We start from the raw sequence: 14456 nt of genomic DNA on the forward strand, positions 1-14456 counted from the left end.
AGGGGATGTGTTTACTTTTTTAGTTTTGATTTTGAGCAGCAAATTTGGAGTTACATATTGGTGCTCACCAGGAATGCATAGGCAAAATTGCACAAATTTTCACTTGAAAGAATAGTGGCGATCTTGGGATTTTTTTTCTGTTCAATTTTCAAACTGTGTAAATTTAATACACTTCATCTTCAGCATGTTTAGTGCCACTTTTGTAAGTAACCACGCCCCCGTCCAGGCCACGCCCCCGTCCAGGCCACGCCCCTTCCGCTTTTTTCATCACTCGCCATTGCCATGCCAATGGATCGATGGAGGGATAAATCACAGCAATTTCAATATGTTGTGAATCTTGGGTAAAATATGTTTGTTTGACGTTTTTTGGGAAAGCTGATGCATCATTAACTGTGCATGTGCAGGATCTGAGGAGGTTCAAAATTTGTTCACAGAGTATGTACAAATTAAAGTACGAAGATTTTGATGAATCCCAAATTTGTGCATATGCATCGTCATGAATCAGGTCCATTGCGTTTGGGCATGTGCGCATGTACGTGCTTGTGTGTGTTGCGCTATGAGAGCATTAAATCGAGAGAAAGTGGAAACATGATGCTGATGATAATCGGATTGGTGAAGGTGGTGAGTGAGCCTGAGGGCGGTGTCTTCGACAAAAGTGGGTGAGGGTGGAATAATAGAGAGAGGGAACAACTTTCGATGGCAGAGACGCTTGGAGTATTGAAGCACATGAAAAACAGATTAATTTGACTTTGTTCCAGTGATTTCTCTTTGAAGTGGAAATTAACAGCTGGCAATTGCGAAGTCATACACCCCTTCTATTTTTGGATACCACTGTTGGTGTTAATGGTCAGAAAGTATGTTTTTTATTAAATCGTTAATGTCATTTTGGGAATGACAGCTGTACAGTAATTTCAGCTGTTACAGTTGAAATGCCGCTAAATCTTCGCTCTTAATTTAATAGACACTGCATCGTTTGCATGATTGTATTGTCATTTATGTTCTTTTTTTTTCACCTGATGTTCATACTTACTTACACAGTACTGGCATGTGGTCTTGCATAACTGACTTCTTCACCTATGAAACCACTAAGTCAGTGGTTGTCAAGAGCTGGACAATTGGCATCATCAACCGAGCTGTCCAACTCCTCATCTTTACTTACTTCATTGGGTGAGTACCAATCTGGCCGAACAACAAATCCGAACCATAAATGTACAGTGTTGCTAAATACAGTACATGACAAACGTGTTAAAATATTGCAACTGTATTTCAAGCATTGAGTCTAAAGATGACAGAACTATTCGATTATAGATATACGCTGAATGATCAATCAAGGGCAGTGAGGGTTGGGATTGTGAAAAAAAATGTAATCCGATACTAGGTACTAGTTACCTGTTATAAAATGTATTGAATAATGTAATTAACTTACCATAATATTCAAGTGACGTAACTTGAATACTTGTAATTATTTTTGAATTACTCCAAATCAAATGAGTTTTAATTAATAATAATAAAAACCAAATGATACAAATATTTTTACTAGAGCTGTCAGTTTAGCGCGTTATTATCGGCATTAATTTAAATCAATTTTAACGTGATTAAATTTTTTATCGCGAGATTAATGCGGCAACACGTCACAGCGGATGTTACGTTGCTCGATAAATATACCGGAAACAAAACAAGCGCACTGCACAGGTCCACGCCCATGTCTGTTTTGCCAGCCATGGCAGCGCGATACACCGAAAACAGATACTTAAAGAGTTTATGAATTGGAAGTTTACTTTTAAAAAGTTGCCAGATGGTTTCACTGACAAGACCAAAGTTACCTGTATGTTTTGCAGTCGTAAACTGAGCTATCATCATAGCACATCGAGTCTGAAATACCACTGAATGGCCAAGCACACAGCTGATATGAGTACTCCGCCCCCTCGTCTATAAGACAGAGAGCTATGGATAATTTCAAAGCGAAGAAAATGGATAACACGACTGTTGTGTCTTGAAATGACGAGGCACACACACGCGTTTTCTATTATGTATTTGACCGTTGAGTTCCGCCATTAACAACGTGGGGAAGCGACTGAGACATTCAAGGTAACATTTTACACATGCGCAGTAGATGGCAATACAGAGTACGGAAACTCAATGCGCCCAAACAACATACAAATAACTATGGTGGTTAATACACCACATTACCTCCCCCCTTAGTTTAAAGGTACATAACAAATTCACATTTCCTTATCCATCATACTGCATAACATTTCTTCAATGATAAACAAACTCAATTTGAACTTCTTTCAAATTATGACATCACAATCAATCCCTGTAACGTAAAGGGCGTTGTGCTTTACGTACTGAACGTCTCAAAACGACTGTCTCTGGCACAAGTGGCTCAGGCGGGTCTGGTGCAAAAGCTGGTGATGCAGGAATTGTGGACTCCGGTTCGTCAAAGTCTTTCTCCTGCTCAGCTGACTGAGTCGCACTTTCAGGTCCAGGATCTAAAATGTCAGGTGGGTATCGAAGACGCAGCTGGTCTCCATGGCGCCTGTATACCTGATCAGTCTCACCTTGCACATGGTATGACACTGGTCCAGTCCGTTGTGTCACTACTCCAGGGATCCATTTGGGATGCTCTCCTGCTGTGTTGCGTAGATAGACGGGGTCATCCACATCAAACTGTCTTTCGGCAGCCTGACGATCATGTTCCTCCTTCTGCTGATACTGTCTCCTCCTCACCGTCTCAGAGATGCTTGGTTTAAGGAAATCCAGCCGTGTTTGTACGTGTCTCTTTAAGAACAAGTCTGCTGGTGACTCTCCAGTTGTACTATTTGGTGTTGTGCGATAACGCAGCAAGAAGTGTGAAATCTTATCCTCAACACTCAGGATCTCTCTTGCAAGCTTCTTCATGCCTGCCTTGAAGGTCGCAATGCATCTCTCAGCGAGTCCATTCGTAGCAGGATGTTTCGGTGCCCCAGTCGTGTGCAAGATTCCATTCCTTTTCATGAAGAGTTGGAACTCATCCGACATGAAGGTTGTGGCGTTGTCAGTGACGATTTGTTCTGGTACTCCTTGTGCTGCAAACAGTCTTTTAAGCCTTGTGATGGTGGCTGCTGAGGTTATCTGTGACATTTTGAAGACCTCTAGCCACTTGGAGTACGCATCGACCACTATCATAAACATGTGACTCATGAATGGACCTGCAAAATCAATGTGAATCCTGCTCCACACCCCTCCAGGAAACTCCCATGGATGCAGTGGAACATGGCGTGGCATGCGTTGTTCTAGCTGGCATGTCTCACACTGTCTGCAGACCTTCTCGATGTCCATGTCAATATTTGGCCACCAGACATTTCCATCGTCTATCGTCTCAGGCAGGGGGACACGGGATAGTCCATCTGCATTACCGTGCTCCTCTGATTGCCTGTAGGTTATACGATAATCATAAGCAGACAATATGATTGCCCATCTCTGTATGCGTGCTGCTGCCATTGTTGGTAGTCCCTTGCATTCTCCGAACAGCGCGAGCAGAGGTTTGTGGTCGGTTATCAATTCGAATTTCCCCCCCCAAAGGTATTGGTGGAATTTCTTTACTCCGTACACTAGACTCAAAGCCTCCTTTTCTATTTGTGAGTAGTTCTTTTCCGCTGGAGAGGAAATTCCCGAACCCGATAAAAAAAGAAGAAAAAAAACGTATTCATTAAACTTTCTAATACTATATTACATTAACGAACGATTCATAACAACGGAAGTTCCGGAAGCCCGCAGTAGTACTAACTCCAGCAACTCCCGCTCGATACGATGGAATAAGTGTGCCCGCGCCACCGATATTTTCTATCATTGGATCCAAAACGGCGACATGTAAGTGACTCTTGATTGCAGTGAGTTTTACTGGAATTGCGAAAGATTTTAATTTCATTCATTTACATTTACTCCTGTAGATCATGGCATCCAAACGAAGAGGAACAGCAATGATCGCGGAAGAGAAAGTGATATGTATCTGATTAAACGAAGCGGGTTACAAAGTACGAAACATTCAGGAGCTTGTAGTTGGAAAGACTCAAATCTAAGAGAATTTGAAAAACAAGGAAGCGATTCTTGCTCAGTCCGATTCTGGCAATTTCCCTGCTCAGAGTGAATTGCTTGCGGCTCGACGGACGGTCGAGCCAATGAACATTTCCTGGAATGGTTTGACTGTTGTCGTGTTAAAAACTTTCCTTAAACTGGACCGCTAAAAAGAGGTAAGGTGAGTTCCATCGCGCTAACTATGAGCATCTAAGACTTTGAAGCGTCCTGTGGCTGGCTTCGAAAGTTCGTTTCACGACATCAGCTGAGCAATGCTGTCATGTGTGGTGATCGTGGGGAGCTGGGGGGGCTAAAGTTTGAGACAGTGAGTGAGTGGAAAGAAAAGCCACCAGGTCTCTTCCTCGTCTCATTTTGTTGCAAATAGTCCTAATTTTGTTCTATTTTGTATATTTTTTGTTTTGTATTTTTTTATGTACCTCTACTGTATGCTGCAGTTTTTGTGTTATTAACAGTTTTTGGGCAATATATTGTTGCACTTTGTTGCTTGTGTTGTCACACATGTATGTTGTTAACATACTTGGATGTTCATACAGGACATATACCACAGTTGTTTCACTGTTCTCATTTTTTAAAAGTATGTTAATACTTTAATGCTTTTGTTCTATTGATGTTTGGTATGGACTGTCAACATATGCAGTTTTTTTGTATGTACTGTATCTTGTGCTGACACGGCCCACCTGTCAAATTTTAGAAATCAATGTGGCCCCCGAGCCAAAAAGTTTGCCCACCGCTGGTGTAGACCATTCTACCACTGCTGGTGTCTTTGAGGACTCAGCCTTCAGCATTCCCTTCTCTACAATGAATCCCAAAAACTGTACAAAACTCAACAAGGAAATCATACTTTTCTGCCTTGACAAATAATTTATTTTCAAATAGACATTGCAATATCACATGGACATGTTGTTGGTGTTTCTGTAAATCTGGTGAGAAAATAAAAATATAATCTCGGTAAACCAAAAAAAAATACATTTAGCCAGGGGTGCCCAAACTTTTTTGACCGAAGATCTACTTTTCGATCAACAGACCTCTCGGGATCGACCCGTTACCGCGCACGCGCGCATACACACGCATGCCATGATGAGCAACAGCCTGACGATGAGGCATTCGACGCACTTTTGCAGCCTGTTAACGATCGTAGCTCACGCGTACCGTTTTAAAATGCTTCTCTCGGCCCTCCAGATTCCCATTCTTTGCCCGTCCCCTCTGTGAATTGTACAAAACAAACTGAACGAGAATAATGATAACGATAAAAGAGTAGCGCAACAACTCTGAGCACAAGCTGCAACTGCAGACTGCTGAGCGCTAACAACTTCCGGTGACGCGGTCACACGCCACTGTCGGTTAAAGATGACCCGCTTTATTTTCGTTTCTTTTTTAAATACTTTTTGTGAAATTGAGACTGATAGAATGATTAGGGTGCAGTGTGCATTAACACAAAAAATATATTACTAACATGCACAGAGACACCATTTTTTTCTTTTCCTCTACACCCCTCGAATCGATTTGGGACCAGTCCCTGATCAACTGGTCGATCACGATCGATGTAATGGGCACCCCTGAATTAAGCAAATCACAGAGAATGTCATGAATAAAACTCTGAAATATGGCACACACGGTGATCAGACCAAATGACATGACTTGATATTGGATATGCCCTAAGGGTGTATTGAAAGCAGCCTTCCACTCATGCCCTTCCTGTATCTTTAAGTGGTAAGCATTGCATAGATTAAGTTTGGTGAATATGTTGAGGCACCGCAGTGGATTCAAATGTGGAACCCAACAAGGGAAGTGGATATTTATTTTTATCATAATGTCATTGAGACCTCTATAATCCACACATGAGCGTTAAAGACACGTCTTTCTTTTTTCTGAAGAAGAACCTCCTACTGAGGATTTGACAGGTCGAATTAACCCTGCTGTGAGTGAGTTAGTGATATCTTCCCTTCGGGCCTTCTGTTCTGGTTGAGATACTTGATATAATCTGGAACCAGGAACGGGGCATTAGGCAATAGGTCGATATCACAGTCATTTGGTGTGTGCAGTGGCAAAAACTGTGTGCGGTCTTTCCGAAAAACTTTAGGTACACTTTAGAGATTTTATCAAAAACAAGTAACTGACCATGAGTGCATTTCTTCCCTTTGCTGCATTTTCTGATCTACTTTATCCTCACAAGGGTCGCACCCCCGATGCGCTAACCACTCGACCATCAGGCTGCCCACATCCTGCTCCTCACATGATATTACACTCTGGAATACTTCTGTAATTTGCGATCTCTTAATGTCGAATGCCTACATCTATGCAAATTCTCTCTCTCTCTCTCCCTCTAGAGAGAGAGAGAGAGAGAGAGAGAGCTTTTTTTCTTTCGTGCAATGTGGGGGGGTTAATTGTTATTGTTCTTAAATAGTCCTTGTGTACAGTCTACTCACTTTTTTTCCTTCAATTTGAATCTTTAATCTGTTTAAAATAGCTCATACTGTATTTTTTTATATTATTTGTATCAGTACACAGAGACTACCAAAGTAAGAATTTCATTGCTCTGTGCTATCATTGCAGTTTTACTGTACACACGTCAAAAACAAATCTGAAAAAAAGTCAATAAATCAGCCAGCTGTTTCACTACTCAGTTTTTTTCACGTTGTATTTCAGGTGGGTGTTTGTCTATGAAAAGGCTTATCAAGTGAGGGACACAGCCATTGAATCTTCTGTGATGACAAAGGTAAAAGGTTTTGGAGTCTACAATGACAAAGTCATGGATGTCGCAGACTATGTCACGCCAACACAGGTATGAAAAATTCAGTGGCTGACATTCTTTAGCACACATTGGTGATGTGCTCATTTATTTGTTTAGGGAGCTTCTGTCTTCTGCATCATAACCAAACTGATAACAACAGAAAACCAAGTTCAAGGATACTGTCCAGAGGTCAGCACCTGTCATTGCTATGAGTGAAACTGGTGAAGAATTGCCATTTCAAGCGATGAAGAATGGGTAACTGGGTTGTTTGTTCAATGGAGGAGGACAGTTTTGTGGTGAATGGTAGTGGGTGAAGTAGCGCCTGTCTTCATAGTCATGGGGTTCAATCATTAGTGTGCAGTTCCAACACTGAGGCTCATACAATATTTATCACTAAACAGTATACGGCCAACAATACCATACATTCCACAGTTAGCAATATCATACGATTCACTCACTTTATGATATAATACAATCACTCTATTAGGATACAATATGATAAAATATGATGCAATGCAAAGATTAATTATTTTATTATCTCTGTTTATATATTTTCAAAATGAGGTACAAAAAGTTAATTTTCATATGTGCATATAAACAGTGTACAGTTTATGCAGTACCATAAAAAAAATTATACACCTTTTATAATACTTTTACAATGACACTCACAAAGGTCCATGATTTGGCAAAGACTTGAGAGGACCTTGATGAGCTTTGACCGTTGACAACAGAGAAATTTTGAGAAGAACATGAGGATGAAACAATTTTAAATGGTAGTTTTAAAACTAGACAGAAAGTAGCACATCCGTAAGCAATATGTTTTTATTTTAATTTTTTTTTTTTTTGATATAGTATAGATAAGACGGTAAGAAAAAAGTTTTTTCCTGTTGTAATCAGGATTCTACAAATCCAATTGCAATGAGGTTGGGACATTATGTTGAGCATAAATAAAAACAGAATACAATGATTTGAAAATCATGTTCGATATTAATTTAATTGAACACACTACAAAGACAATATATTTAATATCCAATCTGATAAACTATTGCTTTTAGCAAATAATCATTAACTTTGAATTTTATGGCTGCAACAGGTTCCAAAAACGCTGGAACAAGTAGGGAAAAAAAAGACTGAGAATGTTGACAAATGCTCATCCAACAATAAAGTTTATCAGTTTGAACATTAAATTGAATTTAAGTGCAAGCAGAGATGCTTCACTATAAATTTGTACGGGACATTGTTGAGCCATTGTTTTTTTTTTTTTAATCGCACAATAAACTTTAAAAATTGTGATGATGATGCCAGGCCTGATGTGTGTACAAGGTCGAATGAGTTTTCGTGCATGTTTATGCCTCAAAATCAGTGTTTTCTTGATGAACTGTGCATTGCCATGGTAACCGCGTTTTACAAAAAGTCACAAACTTTTCTTTTTTTCTAACATCATGAAGGCATCAAGACTCTTCAATATGAGATAGACCTGATTAACCCGTTAGGAGAAAAATATTAACAAATAAATGATCTACAGTGTTTCCTTTAGCCAGTAGGCGGCCTATAACTATGATGAAAAACAAGGTAATCAATGTCTTCTGGCCTGGCCAAACATTAAATGCAAGAAATTTTGAGAAGACAGAATGTTCTAGGTCAAGGGAAAAATTGCACGACTGTCCGTGTTTTTATTCTGTGTGTTGTGTTTATTATTTTATTTTATGTTAACTTTTTTGTAAAGCGCTTTGTTACAGCTGCAGCTGTTGTGAATACGCTGTATAAATCAGGATGTATTGTAGTGTATTGTATTGTAACTTACAACAGCTTTTATTTTCATGGTAAATCATCAGACTTTACGACACCGTAATGGCCATGCCCTTTGCCAAAAGGTCACAGTAATCAGCATGGAACATGAACGTCTTGATGCCTTTCTGACAAATTTTCAGTTGGAATCATTCAACGGGCTCCATGCAAAAAATGACAAATCTCGTTGTGACTGGGTGGCACAATAGTATAATAGAACACCATTTGGATGTCTTCCAGTTGTGGCTATTTACATACATGTGAAATTTGGTATTTTTTGGAGCATGTGCAGGGGATATATTAAGCATTTCCTCTTTGTGGCGAAAGAAATATTCAATGCAGTATTTCGACAACTTTTGTTGTCCTATGTGTTAAGAGCGAAAGTTTGAAGTCAGCCAGATTAATTCTCCCGGTAGGACAAGGGTGCAAAAGTATGTCTCCTGTTAATGTGCAAATATGGGCCATAATCGGATTCCCCCCTCTCCACCCAAAAGAAAACCTCATAGGTCACTTCTTGTTTTTTTTAGACTCTTGCTGAAATTGACTTTTTTTTTTTTTTATATCGATCTCGAATTGCTGAACGTGCCTGCTAATTTCTATAATCCTAAATCAAACGTACCGGGATGTTTTTTTGATTTTTCACTCCAGCCATTTTGTTTTCAAAGTTTTCAAGATCCAAGCCTGTGTCTTAATTTAAACCGAATTCCTGTGAGACATTACCACTCTGGTGCCTGTCTATAATGAATTGATATTTATTGGAATATTGTTGATTCATGCACCTTTAATAATTTTGTGGAATTCTGTGTTTTGTAGAGTGAGGATAAATATATTTGTACCCATGACAGCAACTGCACACGGCTTGTTAACAAGCCAGGAAGTTATGGTGAGTTTATGATCTCTTTGTTCGAGTGTATAGATGCATCTATCCATGCTGAGGAAAGTGTGAAAAAGTAAAGTGTCTGACTGTTTATTCTTTTGTCGCTCAGGAATTCTTACGGGGAGATGTGTAGCTTACAAAGCCACTGTCAAGACGTGTGAAATTAAAGGGTGGTGTCCTGCTGAGATTGATACCATAAAAACGTAAGTTCCTGCAATGTTGCATACATCTATGTTTTCTTCCCTGGCTCCACTTGGGGGTGGATCACATCTTGGCCAAGAGAAAGCACCATTTCTACAAAGGACGATGGCCTCAGATGGAGGTGCTGTTCATGCAAACTGCTTTGCATCTGGCTCGAAACTGCTCCAGCGTGAAAAACCGTTGCTTGATGAAGCCAGCAGAATGACTTTATAAAGCAAAGACGCAAAACAGAGTTTACTAAATAGGATGACTCAATGTCTTGGCTGCACCTAGAATAGTTACCCCAAGATTGACCCCTCACAGAGTTAGTAAGCAAAAGGTAAGGGGACCCACCTAATCTCTTGGAGTTGTGGCCAGCCACCTGCCAGTCCACATCAAGCTCCACTACCAAGCTTGACTGCAGAGGGGGACCCTGATGACCCAGATCCGGTGAGGGGGGATGGAGGGGGTCCAATTTTGTTGGTCATCGTAGTGGATTCAGAGTCATGCTTTGTTTTGTCCTTACTTAGGAATTGTTCATCCTACCAGAGCATAAATAGGTACTGTTAAGGAATCTATTCCTTACTGTGATTTTTAAGCCCCTCTCTGTTGTTGGTTCTGTTCAAACTCTTGGAACAAAGAATGTAGAATGCTGTTGAAGGTATTTCCTTGCCCCATAACCCCCACCATTTTTAGGATCCCTCCAGAGGCCATGTCTAACATCAAAAGAGGGACTGTTATCGCAAGTATCTGTGTTGCTGCCATCACATCAAAGCTCAGACCGAAGACAATAATGGGTAGTGGTGGTCTGGTCTCACCTCACCATTCCCAACTCTTTCCAGCCACACCGGGTCAGATGACATTTGCATGGAGGCGTAGCTGCCCGCCTCTCATTATCATATTGTCTCGAAATATTCTCAAGACTGGATTCTTTTCTACGCTTCCTGACGAAATCTGAAACTCTCAAGAGCCCAAATAGATTCGTAAAGTGCAGAAAAGAAAAATAAAACCTTCGAAGCTACTGTTCATCGTCTCCAGCCTGTATTTGGATAACCAACATCCTCACCGTCACGCGGAGGAAAGAAGGCCACTTTCCCCCAACATTACACATTTTTAAAAAAAACTTTCTGAGTTAATTTTTTTTAAAGATGTTTTCTGCGTTTGTCTAAATAAAGATGTCTTGTTCATGAATGCTACCAACGGTTTCCATCATGTTTAGTCTATATTGAGGGGTTCTCTCTGTTGTAGATATTGGCAATTATATGCATTTATTTTTTCATAATATTCTTAGGTTCGATTCATGTTTACCCATTACTCACGTTAGTTATCCGTCCCGTGACTTGCTGTAATAAGCAAAATCATTTTTTATTCCAAGGCAAATGGATCGAATATTCCTCAAGTGGCCTGACTCAGACCCAATAGAGCGTGCTCTTCGACGAACAGCGTTTACTTTGGTCTTCAGTAAGACCCACAAACAAGCAATAAGTGAAGGTAACTGCAGTAAAATTTATTGAATATTTCCACCCAACAATTAAAACATTTATTTCAAATATTCTATAGCAAATATAAAATGTGTTTGAGCCCTTGGCCATTGGCATACTTAAAATAAGTGGCTGCAATCGTTGAGTGGTAAATTGCTGTATTTTAGTTTTTTGATTCAACACTTTTTGTTGAGTCAAACATCGCGCGGTGGCTAATGAAAACAAAATAATAAACTCTCAACACAGCTTTATTTATTTACTATACTTACATTATCTGAACCACTTTATCCTCACAATGGTGACGCGCGTGCTGGAGCCAGCTGCCAGAACTGGTTACCAGCTGTCGGGATGGCTCACACAGACAAACAACCATTCACAGTCACAATGACACCTAAGTAAAATTCTGAATGTTCCATTCACCTACCATGCACGTTTTTGGAATGGGTACCCTTGGCAAAAATTATGGAATTACCAGTCTCAGAGGATGTTCATTTAGTTATTTAAATTTCTAGAAAAATAAAGCAGATCACAGACATGAGATAAAAATCAAGTTGTTTCAAATGACAACTTTCTGGCTCTAAGAAACACTAAAAATGTGGAAATATATCAAAGTTACTTGTTTAGACCAAGCAGAGTGGAAAAAAAATGTGGAAAGATGGAACGAAACTGCAACAAAAGAACTCTTCAATACACCACGAGTACCATGTTGCACCACCTCTGGTGTTTAGAAAAGCTCAGCACAGTCTGAGGCATGGATCTAATGAATGATAAACAATACACTTCATCAATCTGGCTCCAACTTTCTCTGACCGCTTTTGCCAGATTAATAGGTTGGAGACTTGTCATAGACCATTTTCTTCCACCAAATTATTTTAGTATTGAACAAGGTACATTATTTTTGATCAATCTTCATAACAAATCCATCTAACTTCTAATCATCTGTAACCAAAATGAAAAGCTTGGCAAGTTCACAATCAAACACGCCAGGTTCCCTCACGTTGTTGTCAGTCAGTCATGTTGCCATACGGCTCCTCAGAAATGATGCCGGCTTTTGCGTAAACTCGAAAAACAGTGCAAGTGGACACGTAAATCCAAGTATCTAATTTCCATTCACAAATTGTGGCATAACTCGCGCAGCGCTATTTCCCAGTCTTAGTAAAGCTGTGTTCGCCATTACTCCCACGCTGCTCACAACTTCACTTTGGCCGTTTTTGTCCATTACCATGGCAACCAAGCACAAGAGTCAAAGCCAACTTCTCCCGCACCGTTGTGCGTATTGCTACCGTGCTGGTCCCCTTCTCTCCAGTGTGGTTCACCGGGATGTCAAAAGTGAGTGGCACCTCATCCATGTTCGTGATGTGATTGGCGGAATGTGTTTATCAGCACTTTTTTGTTATATTTCACAGTGAAAAGTGTTCTTGTCCCTCATCACTTGCCGTAGCCCAAGCGGGTATGTAGGTAAGCGGGGATTGTTTGAGAGAGCAGTCAGTAATGGAAGTCAAGTGAGGCCGGCAGAGCGGCAGAATAAAGGATTAAAAGCTCCAAGAAAGTGCCTATTTAATGTAACCCAAAACATTACACTTTTGACTGCAGTAGTAGCAGAAGTTGGCCAACTTTCCCTTGTAATCTGCCGAATCTTACTGCGACAAGGTTGTCCCTGCCCAGATGGATAGATGGCGCCGGTTCAAAAAACAAAAGCCCCAAGCAACATGGATTAGTTGATTTGGAATTCTCTTGCGGCTGCTCCATTCCCATGGTTTTCCATGTAACTAATACCTTGCAGTTTAAACTGTGCTTTATAACCGTGTCTCTTCTTAGGTGCCATTTTTGGGATATTATTTTGCACAATGCATGTACTGGCGCCCACTGGGGACGTGCCTTTAGCATCCTCTTTCTCGTCCACCCTTTCCCCTTTAATGTCCACATGCTGTCTCCAGTTACGTCTGCCTTTCCTCTATATAAGCAACGTGTCAGCCAATATCAGTCAGTCAAGCGGACCCGTCATCAAAGTCACACAGTTGACTTCACTGATTTTGGAACTAGGTGCCGACACAAGGTGACCCACATTATTCGGCGCCACGTCCATTTTGTAGAACATTTAAGACTTTTATGTGTGTCCTATGGTCATGAAAATACGGTATTTGCAGGACGTAACATTGACCTTCTTGTTTCTCTAATTTAAGGAATGTTGTAACGGTTTTTGCTCTATAGCAAGATGCATTATCATCTTGACAAATTATTTTATCATGCCCAAACACCTTTTCGATTGATGGTATAAAAAAAGCATCCAAAACATCAAAGTAAACGTGTTAATTGATTGAAGATGCATTGACAGACATCTCTCAAGGGCCTTTATCTGACATTCAGCCTCATATTATCAATGATTATAGAAATTTGCATGTCTTCTTCAGGCAGTCTCTTCATAAGTCTGTGGAATGGCACCGAACAAAACATTTCCAGCATCATCATCTTTTAAATACAAATTCACCACTGAATAGGATTTTCATCCAGTCAACCACTGTCCACGATTGATACAAATTATGGAAATCCAGAACCAGAACACCTCACCAGGGAGGCGTTCAGGAGGCATCCTAATCAGATGCCCGAGCCACCTCATCTGGCTCCTCTCGATGTGGAGGAGGAGCAGCTCGACTCTGAGCCCCTCCTGGATGACCGAGCTTCTCACCTTATCTCTAAGGAAGAACCCAGACACCCTGTGGAGAAAACACATTTCGGCTGCTTGTATCCGGAATCTCGTTCTTTCGGTCACGACCCATAGCTCGTGACCATAAATGAGGGTTGGAACGTTGATCGACCGGTAAATTGAGAGCTTCGCCCTTTGGCTCAGCTCCTTCTTTACCACGACAGACAGATACAAAGTCTGCAGCACAGCAGACGCTGCATTGATCCGCCTGTCGATCTCTCACTCCCTCCTGCCCTCACTCGTGAACAAGACCCCAAGATACTTAAACTCCTCCACTTGGGGTAAGATCTTTTCCCCCACCTGGAGAGGGCACTCCACCCTTTTCCGACTGAGGACCATTGTTTCAGATTTGGAGGTGCTGATCCTCATCCCAACCGGACACTCGGCTGCGAAACGCTCTAGTGAGAGTTGGAGAGACCTGCTTGAAGGAGCCAACAGTGCCACATCATCTGCAAAAAGCAGAGATGCAATACTGAGGCCACCAAAACGTACCCCCTGAACGCTTCGGCTGCACCTAGAAATTCTGTACATAAAGGTTATGAACAGAATCGGAGACAAAGGGCAGCCTTGGCGGAGTCCAACCTTCACTGGAAACGATTCCGACTTACTGCCGGCAAT

General features: G+C 40.9%; 1 protein-coding gene across 1 annotated transcript in view; it reads left to right on the top strand.

The window, feature by feature from the left end:
* Positions 1 to 1035: 1035 nt before the first annotated feature.
* Positions 1036 to 14456, top strand: part of LOC109521671 (P2X purinoceptor 3-like) — a 29554-nt gene continuing 16133 nt past the window's right edge. Inside the window, exons 1-5 of the mRNA XM_019879659.1 lie at positions 1036 to 1167; positions 6724 to 6859; positions 6926 to 6997; positions 9410 to 9479; positions 9583 to 9676. Of these exons, the coding sequence (XP_019735218.1) occupies positions 1046 to 1167; positions 6724 to 6859; positions 6926 to 6997; positions 9410 to 9479; positions 9583 to 9676 (494 nt within the window). The 5' untranslated portion in view covers positions 1036 to 1045. The remainder of the gene's footprint in view (positions 1168 to 6723; positions 6860 to 6925; positions 6998 to 9409; positions 9480 to 9582; positions 9677 to 14456) is intronic.

Source organism: Hippocampus comes, unplaced genomic scaffold (genome assembly GCF_001891065.2).
Source record: "Hippocampus comes isolate QL1 unplaced genomic scaffold, H_comes_QL1_v1.1 scaffold158, whole genome shotgun sequence".
Taxonomy (NCBI): Eukaryota; Metazoa; Chordata; class Actinopteri; order Syngnathiformes; family Syngnathidae; genus Hippocampus; species Hippocampus comes.